The sequence below is a fragment of the Mustelus asterias genome, chromosome 7 (assembly GCF_964213995.1).
Source record: "Mustelus asterias chromosome 7, sMusAst1.hap1.1, whole genome shotgun sequence".
In the NCBI taxonomy this organism is placed as follows: Eukaryota; Metazoa; Chordata; class Chondrichthyes; order Carcharhiniformes; family Triakidae; genus Mustelus; species Mustelus asterias.
The window spans coordinates 75,827,958-75,848,049 of record NC_135807.1 but is presented as its reverse complement, the minus strand read 5'-3'; the positions used below and the strand labels follow the sequence as shown (position 1 = coordinate 75,848,049).

Below are 20,092 nucleotides of genomic sequence, written 5' to 3'. Positions count from 1 at the left end.
CCCGACCCCCCCACCCCCCCAACAGCCCCGGCACCCCCACCCACAGCCCCAATCCCCTCCAATCGCTGGTCTCCCTCCCTCCGTCACCAAGCCCAAGTGAGCAGAGTGGCAGCAGGACCCCAAAACCCCACCGATCTCCCCTTCCCCATTAGGCCCCACCCCTCATGGACCCGTCCGATGCCCAGTGGGCAGGGCCAAGGTGCTCCCTAGGCATTGCCACTTTGTCTCTTGCGCAGTGCCAGGGGACCAGGCTGGTCTTGCCATGCTCCAATACCCAAGGGGCACCCCCCCCTTGCCCCTGACATCCTGAGGGGCCTCCAGGCCCCCCTTCATCCAGCGGGGTAGGGCCACCAGCTCCCCGCTAGTGGGGAGCTGTCGTAAACCCTCTGGAGTGAAGCACTCCTGGCAGGGAGAGAGAGGCTTGTGGGCCCAGAGACTTCAGACACGGGTCTGCTAATAAAATGTAAATTAATATTAACATAATTTAATTAGCTCTGTGCCAATTTCTGGCACAGAGCTGACAATGCCTGAAATCTGGTGGCTGGCGACACCTGGCGGCCGTGGCACCCAGCGGGAAGCCCGCTACATGGCCTCCGCTCGAGTCTCCCAGCCCGCTGCGCTGCTCGCGCCCCCAAGATATTGAGACATTGCGATTCATCAGAGGCAAAAGTTACCTGGACATTTTAACAGGAAATAGTCACATCCATTAAGTCAGGCAACGGATTAGACTTAGTCAGGGAAAGAATGATGTGACTGTGGCAGGCAAGTGAGGGAACTGCAGTGCAGTGGTGGACAGGCCTTAGTATTCGCCACTGTCCAACAGGCATGAGGTAATTGCTGCTGGATGAGAACAAAGCCTGCAGGAAGAATGGGAAATGTAACAACAGCACTGGTTCAGGAGATAATTCAATTGGAAGGAGCGAGAAGTAATGGTTGTAGGGGATGCTACCATCAAGGGAATGGACAATGCTCTTTGCAGCTGTAACTGGCCTACTCCTGCTTCTAGATTCTGTGTAAAAGATAAGGGGTCAATCATTTAGGACCGAGAAGATGACAAATTACTTCACTAGAAGGACTAAGTGTCTTTGGAATTCTCCACCCACAGAATGGATACTTCATATATCGACAGATTTCTGGTCTTTCAGGAAATCAAGGAATATGGGGATTGGGCAGGAAAGTGGAGTTGAGGCAGATCAGACATAATTGCATTGAGGAGTAAAGTAGGTTCGAGGGGCCTGATGGTATTCTGCAGTTCCTATTCCTATTGTTATATTCCACTGAATAATGGAGGCAGTCGGTATCAAAAAGTCCAGGGCTGGAATTCTCCTATGTCAGACGCCCACCAATGAGAATGGAGAATCTGACACTCAGTGAAATCTCGATTCACTGCAGCAGGACTGGATAATCCTAGCCACACGTGAGGTCGAAGAATTCCAGCCTAGGTTTAGAGTTTGATTGGCTAATTGCCTGACTATTATGGCAGATTCCTGGAAAAGTAAATTAGGAATAGTATTAGAAATAGAAATAGAAACCCTACAGTACAGAAAGAGGCCATTCGGCCCATCGAGTCTGCACCGACCACAATCCCATCCAGGCCCTACCCCCATATCCCTACATATTTACCCACTAATCCCTCTAACCTACACATCTCAGGACACTAAGGGCAATTTTTAGCACAGCCAATCAACCTAATCCGCACATTTTTGGACTGTGGGAGGAAACTGGAGCACCCGGAGGAAACCCACGCAGACACGAGGAGAATGTGCAAACTCCAGACAGACAGTGACCCAAGCCGGGAATCGAACCCAGGTCCCTGGAGCTGTGAAGCAGCAGTGCTAACCACTGTGCTACCGTGCTGTGTGAACTGATTTGTTTTTCAGTAACTCAACCACTCGGTATTGTCATGATATAAACTTGTTACTAATTGGAGTGCTTTTTTAATATTTACTAACTGCTGAATGGCATCACAAGATTATTTCTAAAAAAGAGCACCCCTTTTGACTCAACTAAAACTAGAAACATTCATCATAAAATGTAGGACAATTTTGCTCTTACCTGAGCTTTTGACAGTATTGTTTTATATTCTCCAGAGAAGCTGCATTGATCTGTGCTTGGAATTTTTCCACTGACACATTGTCTGTGTAGTAATAGCCCTCCATACTTTCCATTGCTATATGGGAGAGACATTTCAGATTTATGAATTCTAAGCATTAAGAAGGAACAGACAAAATGCAGCAGCTGCAAAGCTATGATACACATAAAGTATCCCTTACCTTGTGTAAAAAGCACAGGGTGAACTTTAAAACCTCCTCCATTCTTTAGCCTCTGAGGAAGTTGCTCAAAGTTGTAGCCGTCAAGGTAGAAGAACACTTTTAAGGCTTGTCGATTCCCTTCTACTTTGTGCATGATGGGATTATCTGCAAAAAACAGAGAGAGAAAAAAACCAGTAAATACAAGTCACCATATTCCCCTTATTCTAATGGTGGCCCTAATTTTAACTCAGGACAACAGCAGAGAAAGTGGACAACCTTCCTGAACTCTGTAGTGTGGCTGAAGACTTTGACAGGTAAATCCAGCAGACAGTTTTCATTGCTTGACCTCACCATGTTTTGAGACAGGTGGATAGGATTAAAATATGTTTGAACAATGCTAGAAGCTACTGTTGGGATCCTAATAAACTGTGTTTAGCTTTTATTTGAAAAGATAATTTCTCCTTTTTAAGATGGTGTTTATCACTTCCTTATTAGGTTGCTTGTACTATACATCAGTCCCAACTCAGCAGGGTAAGTAGGCAGCCTACTCCCTGAAAGACAGCAATATTTATTTTAACAATATTTTGTTTTAATGGCACCTAAGTAGAATACCTTCATATTTCTTTATTTTAGAAGTACCGTATAAATGAAAGGTTGTTGTGGTAGTGTTGATAGTGTATCCCAATATGGGGTTAGGGCAGTATATCTCCAAGTCAGGTTTATAAGATGCCTTGTAGATAATTATGTTCCCTAAGGCGTTCTTGCTCTTTTCCATGTGAGAAGATAGAATTAATTTGTCAAATATGACCAAAGGTTATAGAAATCATAGGAAGATCATTCAATTTAGGGGAGATGGTAGCATAGTGGTAATGTCATAGGCCCATTGGTTAATGCTCTGCGAACATGAGCTCAAATCCCACTATGGGAGGTGCCTGAAATTCTACTCAAATAATAAATCTGGAATATAAAGCTAGTCTCAGTAATGGTGACCATGACAACGATCATTAATTGTTGTAAAAACCCACTTGGTTCATTAATGTCCATTAGGGCATGAAATCTGCCATTCTTAGCTGATCTGGCCTGCATGTGATTCTAGACCCATACATTGGTGCGAAAATGGCCTGACAAACTCAGTACAAGGGCAATTTGGGATAGGCAACAAATGCGGGCCTTGCCACCAACCTCCACATCCCATGAAAGAATTTTAAAAAATTTAATTCATGCATTTGTTCCCCAGTATCACTGGGGAAATGTCTGCAAATTCTAGTTGTGCAGGATTGTTAGGATGATACTGCAAACATTTAGATGTTAGTGGGCCACAGGAAGGTGAATTGTCATGGCCAAGGATTTTTTAAAATCAGATCCAGAGGTCATTGGAGACTCGACATCACACGCAGCAGGCTGTTGAAGCCTGCCACAGGAATCTTCCAACATCTTAACCTGACTGGAACAAGAAACATGACCAAATTATTTTAAAACCTGACCCTGAAAAAAAGTGGTTGCAGAGACATTGGCATTATCAAAATTTGTTGAAATTGAATTGTTCCCTGGAGCAGAATTATGAAATAACTGTAATGATTTTTCTTTGCGATAATCTAATTGGTTGTCCATCCAATGACGTGTTGAGAATCGATCTTCCACCCTACTTTCTGCCTGAGCGCAAGTTGATATGTCCTCAACTTGCTTATATTAGCTGCTTCAGCACACCAAGATCCCATGTTCTGCTGGCACAGGAGGATCCACTAAAATAGGGAACGAAGTCAACAGTTATGTGATCTTCTGGTTGCTATCCAAAATCAACAGCAGATGGTTGCAGAGCACAAAGATCCTCATTGCTGTACATGGAAGAGAAATATGTCCTTCATAAGACACGAGAAGGTGCCAGCCCTCTCTGAGATCCTTCAGACTTAAAGGGTTTGAGCATAACTTGTAAGCTCCAGTTATGGTTGTTGTTACATTTGACACACCAATGGGTAAAGATCTCGGAAAATAAGGTGGGAGCCATATGTTGTTTGTCATTCTAATTTAATCACTTACAGGTTTGTCCAGGTAGAAGTTCTCTGGCCCTCCTAAAGGGAATCCTCAGAAATGCACACTGATCTAAAAGATAGTGGAAACCAGAGTTGTTTCCCAAATCACTTTTCTTTTGATTTTACACCCAAGATACACTCAGGTGCAGAGCAGTTCTGATGTTATTACTACACATCTGTCATAGACCTATCTATATGTATAAATACTTATACACAGAATCATAAAATGTAATAGCAGAGCCAGGACACTGGCACTAAAGGTTTTTTTGGCAGATGCCAAACTGATCTAATACTTCTTTTTCAAACAACTATCTAATTAATTTTATAAAAGCTATTTGTGGAACTTGCAGAAGAAAATTCCAAATCATAAAGAAAGTGTAAAGGCCGATATTGTAACCTTGCCTTAAGTTTCTGCCTACTTATGTAACTGACAAATGGAAAAATGCACCATCTTCCCTAACCTTGAAGATTGCTATCCCTTTACCTTCTTAGTGCAGTGAGGAGACGCCATCAACATTCAAGAAGCTTGACACCATCCAGGACAAAGTAGCTCACTTCATTGGCACGCCATCTACTATCTTAAACACTACCTTCATTCCCTCCACCACCAATGCACAGTAGCAGCATCTACAAGATACACTGCAGCAACTCACCAAGGCTCCTTCGACAGCAACTTCCAAACCCTTGACATCTACCACCTTGAAGGACAAGGGCAGCATACACATGAGAACTCCACAAGTTCCCCTCCAAGCTACACACCATCCTGACTTGGAAATATAATCACCATTCCTTCACTTTTGCTAGGCAAAAGTCCTGGAACTTCCTCCCTAACAGCACTGTGCGAATATCTACACAACACAAACTGCAGAGGTTCAAGAAGGTGGCTCACCATCACATTCTCTAGGGCAATTAGGGCTGGGCAATAAATGCTGGCCTGAGGAACTCCTGCAGTTCTGGAACTGAGACGATTGACTTCCAACCACCACAACCATCTTCCACTGTGTCAGGTATGACTCCACCCAGCAGAATTTCCCCCCCCCGATTCCCACTGACTCCAGTTTTGTTCGGACTCCTTAATGCCACACTCGGTCAAATGTTGCCTTGATGTCAAAGACAATCACTCTCACCTCACCTCTGACATTCAGTGTTTTTGTCCATGTTTGAACCAAGGCTGTAATGAAGTCAGGAGCTGAGTGACCCTGGCAAAACCCAAATTGAGTGTCCGTGAGCAGGTTATTGCTAAGTAAGTGCCACGTGATAGCGCTGTTGATGGCCCCTTCTATCACTTTGCTGATGATCGAGAGTAGACTGATGGAGCGGTAATTGGCTGGGTTAGATTTGTCCTGTTTCATGTGTACAGAACATACCTAGGCAATTTTCCAGATTGCCATATTTTCCATATTTCTAAATAATTCAATAACTGTGGATGGTTCTGCCAATGTTGTACTAATAGGTACTATGAAAATGTTAGAGTACATAAAACCACTTCTAACTTTAGCACAACTATTTTAGATACCCAGATCAATACCCATAATGTACTCCTCCACACTCCCAACTTCATGGGCACTCCCCCCTCAGCACCAAGCAGCCTCCATCCCCCCACCAAGGTATTCACCACCGTGATCCAACCCAGCTAGAATGCCCTCCCCCATTCCGATTCCCCCGATTCAATCTGATTCCCCACTACCAGACCTGACCCCGCCCGACGGGAATCCGCCTGACCCAATCCCCCGACCCATGATCGATGTCCAACTGCCCCCACCTCCACAACGTCCAAACCCCTCGATGTTCGACCCCTCCCCCAGTGTCTGAAACCTTCACAAATACCTTGCATTTACTTTCTCCCTGGTCTGTTATTTTCAATGGCTCTTTTAAACTCGTGATGTGGAGATGCCGGCGTTGGACTGGGGTAAACACAGTAAGAAGTCTCACGACACCAGGTTAAAGTCCAACAGGTTTATTTGGTAGCAAATACCATAAGCTTTCGGAGCGCTGCCCCTTCGTCAGATGGAGTGGAAATGTGGAAATGAGTGGAAATGAGCACATTTCCGCTCCATCTGACGAAGGAGCAGTGCTCCGAAAGCTTATGGTATTTGCTACCAAATAAACCTGTTGGACTTTAACCTGGTGTTATGAGACTTCTTACTCTTTTAAACTCACCAGCTTCACGGGAGCTAGTGCCATAAAAAGCAGGTATATTCTCCATAACTCTGCCTCTTTTGGATTCCAACGCTGGACCAGGGGACCCGCTATGCTGGATCTTGTCCAGGTCAGGCGAGACAGTCATTGAAGAAATTTAGTGCAGGTAAGGGGGTATGGGCTGGTAATCTGATGTGGATTACCATCCGAGGCAGTTACAGCCCAATAATTATCATATTATTTATTGAATAGTGCACCACATAATTCACATTTCCACAGTTGCAGTGTTTTCACCCAGTCACTGTGACATGCCAATCTCTCCTTGGGCAACAGTCTGCACTGATGCCACCCTTAAGAATTCCAGGCATCCTCTCCCACTTGTGTCGTGAATTGTATGCTCGTTGCAATCAGAAAATTCAGAGAATGAAGACAGTTGAATTCAGTATCTTCTTAAAACATAGGCATGACATTTGAGAAGGCTCACGGTAAGATGCAGAGAACTAGGTCAGCAAATCGAGGAACAGTATCACTGCTGTCTATGGAGATGCAAAGTTAAGGTGAAGCTTAGGCCGACATTCCCATGTGTAGTTGCAAATGGAGTGCATCAAAGGATATGTATGCAAGTGAGAGAGTGATAGCTGCCAGCTGACAATTGTGTTGCTCTCATCTTGCCAGATCTCAGGTTATGAAAGCATTGCCTGAACTGGATCCACATTCCACATAGTGCTGTCTGGCTGCTCAGCTCCTCTGCTGCCGTCAGCCATTCCTGTTTGCTGAGGGTGGCTGGGCTCTTTCTGCCATCCTCTGGAAAAAGCCTCTGTGCCCTCGCAGCTTTTTAAAAATTCATTCGTGGGACACGGGCATCACTGGCTGGCCAGCATTTATTGCCCATCCCTAGTTGCTCCTGAAAAGGTGGTGGTGAGCTGCCTTCTTGAATTGTTGCAGTCCATGTTCTGTGGGTTGACCCACAATGCCATTAGGGAGGGAATTCCAGGATTTTGACCCAGAGACTGCGAAGGAACTGCGATATATTTCCAAGTCAGGACAGTGAGTGGTGTTCCCATTTATCTGCTGCCCTTGTCCTTCTCGATGGAAATGATTGTGGGTTTGGAAGGTTCTGTCTAAGGACCTTTGATGAATTGCTGCAGTTCATCTTGTAGATAGTAGCAGCAGTGTGCACTAAGTGTCAGTGGTGGAGGGATTGAATGTTTGTAGATGTGGTGCCAATCAAGTGGGCTGCTTTGTCCAGGATGATGTCAAGCTACTTGAGTGTTGTTGGAGCTGCACTTATCCAGGCAAGTGGGGAGTATTCCATCACACTCCTGACTTGTGCCTTGGAGATGGTGGATAGACTTTGGGGAGTCAGGAGATGAGTTGTCGCAATATTCCTAGCTTCTGACCTGCTCTTGTAGCCACTGTATTTATGTGGTGAGTCCAGTTGAGTTTCTGGTCAATGGTAACCCCAAGGATGTTGACAGTGGGGGATTCAGTGATGGCAACACTTCTACTACGGCCTCAATTGCCGCACGTGTGAATCAAGGGACTGTCCTTCCCCTTCTGGCTTCTTTCCTTTTGTTTCTGCAAATTTGCTCTCACGTTGCACAATTCTACCACTATACATGCTGCCAGTGTCCCTTTACATACTCAGCCTTCATTTGAGCTTCTGATTGCTTCTCCTGTCAGCAGCATTTAGAGGGCAGAGTTGGCGCTGCTTGGTGCTTAGTTGGCTGACCCTCTCAAAATTTTCCTGGAAGGCACACTACGTGCAGGGTCATATGCACCAACCCAACATGGGCCCAACGCTCAGTCAAAAACCAGGTCCGTAAGATTCTACCCACTTTTTCTGCAGTGCTACTACAAGTTCCCCTCAAAATTACCGCTTTACATAACTTCCATCTCTTTGCCAAAGATGCTTTCTGCACCAAAGCACAAAATAGCTGCTTTATATTGGCAGCAGTTATTTTATCATGCCAGTGTCTACTGTTGTATTCTTACCCCGATAATTATGCTATTTTTAATCCTTTTACTGCTCACGTCAATTTGCACTATATTTTCTGAACAAGGGAATTTTAATTGAAAGGCGATAGCTCTTCAAATACGTCAACTAAGGTCATTCATAATTTTCTAAATTGTTTACCAAGGTACAAAGATCTGCTCTGCAGCTCCACCTTGCAAAGGTATTTTATAAAAAGGATTACATCAAGAACCATGACAAAAGAATAGGAAAATATTAACAGAAATTTTAACAGAAAAATCATGGGAATCATGCAGACAAATTCTCAATACATGTTCCTGGCAGGCAAACCTTCCAAGTGGAAACATAATTTTGCCTTATTACCCTTAATTATGTGATCCAACAGATTATTAAAAAGTGCCAGTTGCTAAGGGTGATCAGTAGTGATTTCTATGAATGTGTATTTCTTTATATTTGGATTGAAAATTTCAAAATCAGCATTCTTTATAATTCATTGAATAAAGTCAATTTCGAAGCATGGATTATCTCCAACATAAAAATCTAATAAATAGGAGGGAGGAGGCTATTTGGTCCCTCGAGTCTATCCTGCCAATCAGTAAGATTATGGTTGATCTGATAGATCAAAAATCTAACTCAACTTTGAATATTTTCAATGATCTAGTCTCCACTGCTCACTAGGGAAGAGAATGTCAAGCACTAATGATCCTCTGAGAGAAAGAAATTCCTCCTTATCTCCATCTTAAATGGGACATCCTTTATTTTAAAACTGAATCAACCCAGTGAACCTTCTCTGAACTGCTTCCAATACAAGTATGTTCCTTCTTATGTGCGGTGACCAAAACAGTACACAGAGCCTGGATTTTCAAAAATGGTGGGCAGGAGCCAAATCTGGAAGCTCTGCCCCCATTTCCAACAGATCCTATGTTCACCATCAGGGGAAAAGGAGTAGGTGTGACTTACACGAGGGAAGCCTGACAACAGAAGAGCCATTTGATCTTACTGCTGAATTCAAACTGCCCCATTTTTCTGTCGCACAGGCCTCAGCCCACAATGTGGGAGTTATGAATTTTTAGAGTAGATGTAAATGCTCTGGAATAGTGCAGAAGTTCTGAAGAACTGTTGAGCTGTAAAGTTATTTAAATCATTAGCCCTTTAAAAATTAAAAAGCAACCTGCCTATGTCAGTATGAAGTATAAAAAAATCAAGATGCAAAGTTATCTAAATCCCCAGCCCTTAAAATATTAAAGAAAATAGGCTTCCTGTGTCAGAGAGAGATAAAATACAATCTAGATTAACAGTTCAATTGTTTCTTGTTGACATTACCCTAAGGGCTATCATGAGGTCATTATTAATGTTTGGCTGCTTTCCACAACCCATAATTATCTCATTATAGGGAGATCTCCACAAATGCTTTCAGACCTGATGAGATTTTCCAGCATTCTCTGTTTTCGTTAGCTGTCTTTTATATGATGGGGTAATGAGTACAGATTTGTTTGTTTTTAATAAAGGAGCAAGCACTTGAGAGGATTTAATGTTTTAAATGAGTTTTTGTGAATGGGATTTAAAAAAATATATAGTGAAAGCTGTAATAGATATTTAGAGTTTTATTCCATTTCACTTCAACATGGCTCCTGAGGTTTTGCCATTCTGCATACTGTGCGAGTTGATATGGAAGATTTAAGGACCAAGGGTATTGCTAGGTTGGCATAAAGTTGGCTTTGAGGGGACAATTGGGGGTGGCTGAGGGACATGAGTTGACATAGATAAGGTGGAAAGTGGGTGGAGTAAAGATTCGAGGGCATAAAATACAAGCAAAAAACTGGGTAAAAGTCTCAGTAAACTGAGGCGCCTTTTTTAACTAGCCCATCTTGGCACTTGGCAAGCCCTGTGGCTACCTCCGATTTACATCCAGGGACAGCAGTCCTGAGTCAACCTGTATCCACCCCCTCTGCAATTCAAGGGATTTTCCCCCTTGGCAAATGTGGCAAGCTGGGAAATTTCCCAAATCACACTATCCTCCTCGAGTTCACAAATCCAGGTCTCGGTGTGGTCTCATCATTGCTCTTTACAGTTGTACCAGGACTTTCCTACTTTTATTCGGTAATTCTCTTGTAATAAAGACCAACATTCGATTTGCCTTCCTAATTACTTGCTGTATCTGCATGCTAACTTTTTGTGATTCATGTCAGAGGACACCCAGATACCTCAGTGCCAAAGCATTCTATAATCACTCCGTTTAAATAATATTCAGCTTTTCTATTCTTCTTTCCAAAGTGGATAACATCATGTTTTCCCACATTATCCATCTGCCAATTTGTTGCCCACTCAATTAACCATTCTATATCTCTTTGCAGACTATCTGCATCCTCCTCACAACTTTCTTTCCAACCTATATTCATAGCACTACCAAATGTTGCCACAATACAATTAGCCCTTTCATTCAAGCCATTAATATAAATGGTAAACAGTTAAAGCCCCAGCATTGCCCTGTGGTACTTCACCAGTTCGTCATTCTGAAAATGACCCATTTATCCCGACTTTCCAGGCTGAATTCTCCCATCTGGGATGAAGTCTCATGGCAGGGATGTGGAGTGTTTCCCGCTGTTGAGGCCAGCAGGAAACCACGCCATATCTTCTGGCTCTCACCTTATTAATTATGCAACTGGGTGTTTTGTGCCATATTCCGTGGCGGAATAGGCCTGATGGCACGTTCTGTGCTATTGTATCCAGGTGCCATATTGAAAAGACATTCAACATCACTGACATACACATATTGAAGGAAATGATGGACCTCCTGAAAATGTAGGAGCACTCTGAGACTAGAACATAGACTACCTGAGAAAGAAGATGGATCTCTGGGAACACTATAAGGCTGGAAGATGGGCCTCCTCAATTACACTTAATCTGGAAGATCCACCTGTAGATGCTCCCCCCACTGACTGCTGTGGTTTTCTGGGATCCAGGATTGCTTGCAGTCTCCATTCCGAACTCTGGTGGCAGCCCCTGGCATTGTACAGTTCAGTCCTGATAACTGCACACCATGTTGTTCCTGACATGTTTTGCACCGTCGTGTTTCCTCGTAATGTCGCAGAATATCGGGCATGGACAGAAGATTGCAGTTAGACCTTCAGCTGCGCCCTATCAGTGGGATTCAAATCTGTTCCACACTGGCCACCAGCTGGTTTCCTGATTTGCCATGGTGGGCACCAGCAAAGATACCACGAGAAGTTCACACCAGTGTGAAGCTGAACTTCTACTCTAAGCATCCCCAACATTCAACTTGCCGGCAGGGCCATGGGAATCTTCCAAAGAACAAGAACAAAGAACAGTACAGCACAGGAACAGACCCTTTCTGCCCAACAGGTCTGTGCTGACACAGATGCCTCTCTAATCCAATATTTTCTTGCCTCTAGATGTGGTTTATATCCCTCCATTCCCTGCCTATTTCATGCATCTATCCAGACGTTTCTTGAATGTTGTTATAGAATCTGCTTCCAGCACCTCCTCCGGCAGCACATTCCAGGCATTCACCACCCTGTGTGTGAAAAACCTGCCCTTTACATCTCCTGGTTAGTAAAAAACTAACTCTTACTAGTAAAAAACTAACCAGGAGGTCATGAATGGTGGGATTTTACTCTATTTATTCCCCAATTTCACCCCCAAGGGACCAATCCTCACTTCAGCTACATTTTTCCTTTTTATGTACTTGTAGAAGCTCTTACTGTATGGTTTTATCTTGCTAGTTTCTCACATATTTCACTTTCTCCCTTTTTATTATTTTTTAGTCATCCTTTGCTGTTTCTACTTCTTCCCAAATCTTCTGGCCTACCACTTATCTTCACAGCATTGTATGCCTTTTCTTTCAATCTGATGCCACTCTTAACTTCCTTAGTTAGTCAAAAATGGTGCATCCTTCTGTTAAGAGTCTTTCTTCCTCAATGGAATTAATCTTTGTTGAGAGTTAAGAAATATTTCCTTAAACAGTCTTTCCCAAAATGCAAAACAGGACACTAGATGCTTGAAGGTGTTTCTATCACTATTATAATATTCTTGGTATTCAACGAATACAGAATATCTGCAGTGGTCTATAAAACACGAGCTTTATTAAATTTAGCAATTGCCTCATTGAAATCCTGATGAGGATATCATCTGCACAGTCAACCATTGTATATTAAATCGTACCAACCCTTCTCAGTGAGACCCAACGCAGATCGATATCTCGCAAATTTCCTGTACTAATTCAGCCATGCTTCTGCTTGATTGGGGCAACTGACTTTCTCAGGTCTTTCTGGTAATGGTAGAGATTTTGCAATAACTGTTCTTTCACATATTGTAAAGATTTAATATTCTTGGTAGTGCTTGAGTAACACAGAACATATAATGAGTATTCAGAGATCTATAAAACATGAGCATTATTGGAATGCATCTTATTGCCTTGGCTCCATCTTCCACTGGGCTGAATGCAGGATCAAATCAAGTGATATTACACGTTGGCACAGTGGTTAATACTGTGGCCTCACACAACGCCAGGGACCCAGGTTCAATTTTGGTCTTGGGGGAGTGTGTGAAGTTGGCACATTCTCTTTGTGTTTCCTTGGGTTTCCTCCCACAGTCCAAAGATATGCAGGTTAGGTGGACTGGCCATGCTAAATTGCCCCTTAGTGTCTGAAAGTGTATAAGTTAGGTGGATTAACCATTGTAAATGTGGAGGGTTACAGGAATATGGCGGGGGGGGTGGTGGGCCTAAGTAAGTTGTTTTTTAGGAGAGTAGGTGCAGACTCGATGGGCTGAATGGCCCCCTTCTTCACTATAGGGATTCTACGGTTCTATGATGGACACAGTGTCTGAATAGTCTATTAAACAGTTAGAATTGACCCATTATACTATAACTACATCAAGGACTCAGATGTGCATCTACTAAATTACCACAAAAATAGGCATGTACCAATAAAGCATTACACCAACTCTGCATCAAACAAACCCAAGAGTTATTGTGCTGTATAGAGGAATCATTCCCTTTGTTCCAAGTGATCTGGCAATATATCTCTGCATTAACTGTGAAACCATCTTCTATAATTGCGCTCGTGAGAATTTGGTCTTTAACCTTTGGCTGTCACCTTCAATGGAGTCAGGAAGTACAGAGCCTTGGCTTCCTATTCAGTTGCAAGATCTGATTCTTCCCATATTTCTTTTATTAAAACTGATTGAATTCATCTCCACAATATTGCCACTTCTGACCTTGTCTCTTCCCCTGTGATGTTGAAACTATATCCATCCCTTCATCATTTCAAGCCTTGACATTTCCAATCCCTGTCTAGCTGGCTTCCTTGTATCAACCTTCTATGCAAATGTCACAATTCAGATTGTCATCTCTATTAGCCATGCATATGTGAGAACTTAAAGGGGCCAACTTGTATGTGACATGCACTGGAACTTTCAGGTTGCTGTGCATACACACAACTCAGAGAGAACATTGACCACCATCTTGATCATCTTCAAGCTCCCAATGACCCAGAATGTGAAAATCAGCCATAATGTTGCCTTGTTTCCCCCTCCCCCCCCCACTCCAGTTCTTCCTATTTTATGCCCCTCCACACATTGTTCATTTCTTTAATAATGTTTTTTTCCTTATTCCTTGTCCCAATGATTCTCCAGTTTTAGCCACTTACTCATGCTCTAAATTCCTACTCTTATATTTTCTATCAACTTTCCCACCACATTACCCTTGCTTCTGTTGATTCCACTTCAAAATCCTTCTTCTTAATCTATGCCTTTGGTTTCCTACCCATCTTCCCTATGCTGAGTGCCCCTTTATTACAAAGCACTTTTCCTGTACCCGTGGAATGTTGTTGCAGAAGTAATTTGATGATATTTATAAAATGGGAGCTATGGAGCTAAATTGTTCCTGCTGGAAATAGTTGTGAAATATATTAATCTAGTTATCCAATGGTTGAGGTTTGTAGATCAGGAGATAATAGCTGGAGAGATAAACCCACTTTTTCCATTTATGTGGTGTTACTCAGATACAAAGCACCACTGATTGCAATCAAGTTGTCAATCGTGCATCTGCAAGTAATGCCATGTGCTTATATCAGGATGTATGGTTCATGTTTGTTCAATATTCAGAAGGTATATGGTCACTGCAAAAAATATTGTACAAATCAATGCTCTTTCTCCAAAGCACTCAATGCATAACTCACTGGTGTCTATATATAAGCCTGCTTGTATGTTAGGTGTAATTTGACCGCTTCTGGTTATTGGAGACTTTAATACTTTGGAGTATCTCTCTTCTTACTTGCCCAATAACAGTTATTAGCAAGGGAATGACAGTGGCTCTGGAGTATTCACCTTTTGCTGAACTTTGGCATCCTGGAGGCCAAGTCCTGCCTACAGTAACTGACCTGTGTGCATAGCTCACCACTATCAAAGTATTCCAATGTATTGCCTTGCACATCAAAAGTGGTGTTCACTGCAGATGGGTAGGAAACCAAAAGCATAGATTAAGAAGAGGGATTTTGAAGTGGAATCAACAGAAGTGAGTGTGTGGTGGGAAAGTTGGTTGGAAATAGAAAATATAAAGGTAGAAGCTTAGAACATGAGTAAGTGGCTTAAACTGGAGAATCATTGGGACAAGGAACAAGAAATACCTCTCCATCATCAATGGTGCATCCATAGAAGATGCTGCAAGTATGCCCGCCAACCTCAAATCAGAGGCCTCACCACAGGTGTCGCTGAGGCTGCATAGTGTTGGATGATTTGTTGCTGAGCAGATAACTCTTACTCAAGAAAGTGATAGAAAACTGCAGCTAGACCAGATGCATTGTTTTATAAATTGATGCAAGTTTATTGCTCATCAATTCATATTTGTGAAATATGCCAAATTTAATTTAATTTATGGCTTCATTAGATTCAAATCATAAAACAAGTTAGAAATCCCTTGTGAATTGCTATGCCACTGCACAGCAATATCTAATGGTTATTTTATTAACTACCTTCCTCCCTCTTTCATGATTCAGCCTAACACACTAACATCTTCAAAAGTGCAAAATATGACTCCGTATTAGGTGCTGGGAGCATACGACCAAAGAATGCAGTGTAGGAAGATTGCAATATCATTCAATATGCAACCCTGATTTAACACAAACAGTTTCAGATCAACTTCAATGTTCAAGCTAATGCCCTCTCTTAGATACATACAAATGAATGTGTGTTCGGCAGCAGAAAGAACCCCAAAAGCACTCTTTAAAGGGATCATTAACTACTTTCAGGTTTGTAATAACTTCAAAGACTACTCGTTGTGGCTTCAAGTTATGAAGGATTTATTAACAACAATATTTATATATGTACAAGTGATGGTCTACTTTGTTCTCCTCCCTGGTTCCAAATGAGGTTTCTCCTGACCCAGTATGCGTGGCCTTGCACCTGATTGGGCCTTGCACCCGATTGGCTCAGCTTCCTGTTCTGCTTCTCCATAGGGCTGGACCTGACCAGACCACGTGGCCTTCAAGAATCACCCCCTTAAAGGGGCCACGTGGCAACACTCCTTCCCTCCCAATTCCTGAGTTCACTTACAAATGAAACAATGAAACATCATTAAACATAGGCATCCACAATTCTACAAGGCATCAGGGACACTCAGAAAAATTCAACACAAGTTTAGTCTGTCCTGTCTCAATTTGGTACTATGATCTTCGGTTAGTAAAGAATCTGAGCTTGCTGTTGCAAAAGGTAAACTCATCAAACCAGGGTCGAGATCCTTTTCAGCGGTTACCGCCCCCTCGGTTTCAGAAACTGCTGGATGCCTTAGTTCCACACGAATAACAGGAATCCCTGTATTAGCAACTGCTGAACACAAGTTTACTGCAGGAGACACTTGTTGATCTCCTGCATCAGGCCCAATTCTCCTTCTCAAATGAGCCATATGTTTTTTTTAACACGATGACCCTGAACTTCTACAACATAGGAAGCCGGTCCTGTTCTTTCCATAATTTCACCAGCCAGCCATGTTTGTCCTGCTGCAAAGTTCCTGGACAGGACTAGATCATCAACTTGGAAAATTTTATCCTTTTTCCTCATATCATGGTTTTCTTTCCAGAAGGTTTGTCTAGCCTCCACCCTCTCTACCAAATCTGGAAATTCTAAATCCAAATTGGTCCGTAAATGACAAATAGTCCAATTAGTAATTCAGCTGGTGTGACCCTCATGGTCGCATTTGGCATGGTGTTGTATAAAAGCAAGAAACTTGCTAATTGTAAGAGTAATTTTTTCATCGATGATTTGAACATTTGTACAGTTCGTTCTGCTAACCCATTGGAAGATCGGATGATAAGGTGCTGATCAAACATGGCAAATGCCATTTGACTAAACAAATTTTCAATATTTCTCCACTGTAAATGCTGTGCCACTGTCTGACACTAAGAGGGGAATTTTCCTGTCCCGCCGACCATGGCCAGACCATGCAACGGTCTGTTGACCTTGGGCAGGATTTTCCAGTTTTGAAGCGAGTGTGGCTGGACAAGCCCGCCCTAAGGCTTTTGGAATATCGTGGATGGCAAAAATCTGTCTCAACTTGTCAATAGCTGTGACTATTGTAGACTTCATCCATTGGACATCCAAACATTTGGAATGCTCATCAACCAAGATGACAAGCACATGCCCCATGAACGGACCTGCAAAATCTATATGTAGAATTGACCACGTCCTACCTGGCAACTCCGATGGATGCATGTTCAGCAGTGGCAGCAATGCCCATTGGGCTTCGCAACTTGGGCACTGGCTGACCATTCTTTTCATTTTTTTATTGGAAAATTTAGGTGTCGTAAAACCTGTGCAGTTTTCTGAATGGGCTGCACCCATAGTCCCTAACCTGAAAACAGATCGTTCTGTAAGAATATAAACTAACTGTGAATCAAGGAGCTCAGATAGATAGAGTCATTATTCTTAGAATTGAGGACCTCTATTCCAAATTATCAGGGGGCCTGAAGTACACCAAGTTAGATCTCAGTCATGCCTACCAGGAATTGAATGAGGATTCTCAGATGTTGGTTACTATATCGTTCTGTAAGAATATAAACTAACTGTGAATCAAGGAGCTCAGATAGATAGAGTCATTATTCTTAGAATTGAGGACCTCTATTCCAAATTATCAGGGGGCCTGAAGTACACCAAGTTAGATCTCAGTCATGCCTACCAGGAATTGAATGAGGATTCTCAGATGTTGGTTACTATATCTAATGTAGTAACCAACTACACCCATAAGGGACTATACCAGTATATATGTTTATATATGGAATATAAAAAATTATAAACAACTTTGGATGAGTGCTTTCATCCTACTTTGTCAGGGATGTGTTGTGCAACTCCTGTAATAAAAGCGGTTGCCCCTGGGGTGGTACTATAACATGAACCCCCCATAATAAACACCATTCTCACATGTTCGCTCCATCCTACGCTGCTGGTACAGTGTAAGTTGCTCTGACTTATCCTATCGCCATCCTTGCATCACCATTCTCTTAACTTTTGATAAAACTAGGTCTCTTTCAGTTTAAGTATTTATGTGATATGCTGAGACCGGCAAAATCTCTATCAAGTGCAACACGATTTCTTGTGCTCCCGGTAATGAAGGTATTGTCTGTGACAAAGGTAAGCGACTCAGTGCATCCGCATTTGATATTTGCATCCCTGGACGATGTTGGAAAGAGTAGTTTTATGCTGCTCGCAATACAGCCCATCTTTGTACTGTCACATAGGCAATTGGTGGCACCGATTTATTCTCTCAGAATAAAGCCAACAATGGTTTGTGATCTGACACCATGGTGAAATGTCTACCATATATATATGGATGAAACGTCTTCACCGAATAAATTACTGCTAGGCTTTCCCTGCTATCTGAGAATACGTTTTTTCTGCATCTGATAATGTTCTTGACGCAAATGCAATTGGTCTTTCCAATCCACCTGACATCTTGTGGGACGAAACTGTTCCCACTCTATAAAGTGATACATCACATGTAACTGATGGTTTGGTTGGATCAAAGTGCACAAGCAGTGCCGATGACTGTAAGGCCTGCTTAACTTTGGCAAACGCTTCTATTTGTGCTTCTTCCCATTTCCTATGCTGATGTTTCTTCAAAAGCTGGTGGTGGGGCTAAGATTGTAAACATATTTTGCAAGAATCTGCCATAATAATTCACCATTCTGAGGAATGATTTTAACTCTGACACATTTTTTGGCTGTGGTACTTCCTTTATGGCTTTAACTTTATCTTCAAAATGATGTAAGCCTTTAGTGTCTACCCTGAAATCCAAATATAATTCATCGACCTTTCTTGTTTCTCTTGTTTTAAATGGATACCTGCTTCTTTAAATCATCTCAAAACTTCCTCTAAGTTTGATCTGTGTGCCTCAGGTGAGGCTCCTGTGATTAGGACACCATCTAGATACACCACTATGTTAGGAATGTCCTTTCATAAACTTCCCTTCATACGTTGGAATATGGCACAGGCCAATGAGACACCAAAAGGTAAACATATATACTGGTATAGTCCCTTATGGGTGTAGTTGGTTACTACATTAGATATAGTAACCAACATCTGAGAATCCTCATTCAATTCCTGGTAGGCATGACTGAGATCTAACTTGGTGTACTTCAGGCCCCCTGATAATTTGGAATAGAGGTCCTCAATTCTAAGAATAATGACTCTATCTATCTGAGCTCCTTGATTCACAGTTAGTTTATATTCTTACAGAACGATCTGTTTTCAGGTTAGGGACTATGGGTGCAGCCCATTCAGAAAACTGCACAGGTTTTACGACACCTAAATTTTCCAATCTCCCAAGCTCTACTTCAATCTTATGATGCATTGCAAAAGGCACTGGGCAGGCCCAAAAAAATTTGGCATTGCCTCGGGATTCAAATAAATTTTGGCTTTAGCCCCTTTCATTTGTCCCAGTTCATTTTGAAAAAACCTCAGAGTATTTGCAGAGTAACTCTTGAAAACCTCCATTATGAATATTTCCATCCAATCTAACTGATCTGCTTCAGCTAATCCCAAAACATTAGGCAAGGTCAGTGACCCTAAATTATTACAACAGGTAGTTGAGCTGTTTGGTTTCTATACAATCCAGGATGTGCGCCCTTGAATCTGATTGGCTCAGCTTCCCATTCTGCCTTTCCATAGGGTCTGGTCCAATCACGTGCCCCTCAGGGATTGCCCGCTTAAAGGGGCGATGCAACCCCAAGGTTATTGTTGATTGATTTCTACTAGCCTTTACTGAGTCTGAGAAGTGTTGAGAGTTTTTAACTTCTATTTAAATTTGGTGAAGTCTGCAGGATGAATGTCTTGGTTATGATTTTAAGGGTTGTGATTAGACCACTTGCTCTCAATCATGGGTTTGACATTTACAATCCTTTTGGACTGCACCATTACTTTGCTAGGGTAGCAGGCAGACCCATGGTGCAGGGTTCCATTGACTACACACAACTGGCTTTGTAAACACTGCACCTAAGCGTAGAGATATACCTCAACTGCAAAGCGTTCCACTCTGTACGCATTTGGTTTCTCAATAAATTCAGCACACTATGTCAGTGGTCTATCCTGTATCCCAGTAGCAATCATAATGTACGAGTCCACTGTAATATTGTATTTGAACCACCATGTTGTCCAGTAGCCAGCTTTGGATTGACAAGGGCTAGCTG

At 42.4% G+C, this 20,092-nt stretch overlaps 1 protein-coding gene across 1 annotated transcript in view; it reads right to left on the bottom strand.

Annotated features, from left to right (window-relative positions):
- The window catches only part of prex2 (phosphatidylinositol-3,4,5-trisphosphate-dependent Rac exchange factor 2), a 416,168-nt gene that overhangs the window by 54,604 nt on the left and 341,472 nt on the right, over positions 1-20,092 (bottom strand). Inside the window, exons 34-35 of the mRNA XM_078217095.1 lie at positions 2,274-2,417; positions 2,056-2,170 (exon numbers count right to left, since the gene is read on the bottom strand). Of these exons, the coding sequence (XP_078073221.1) occupies positions 2,056-2,170; positions 2,274-2,417 (259 nt within the window). The remainder of the gene's footprint in view (positions 1-2,055; positions 2,171-2,273; positions 2,418-20,092) is intronic.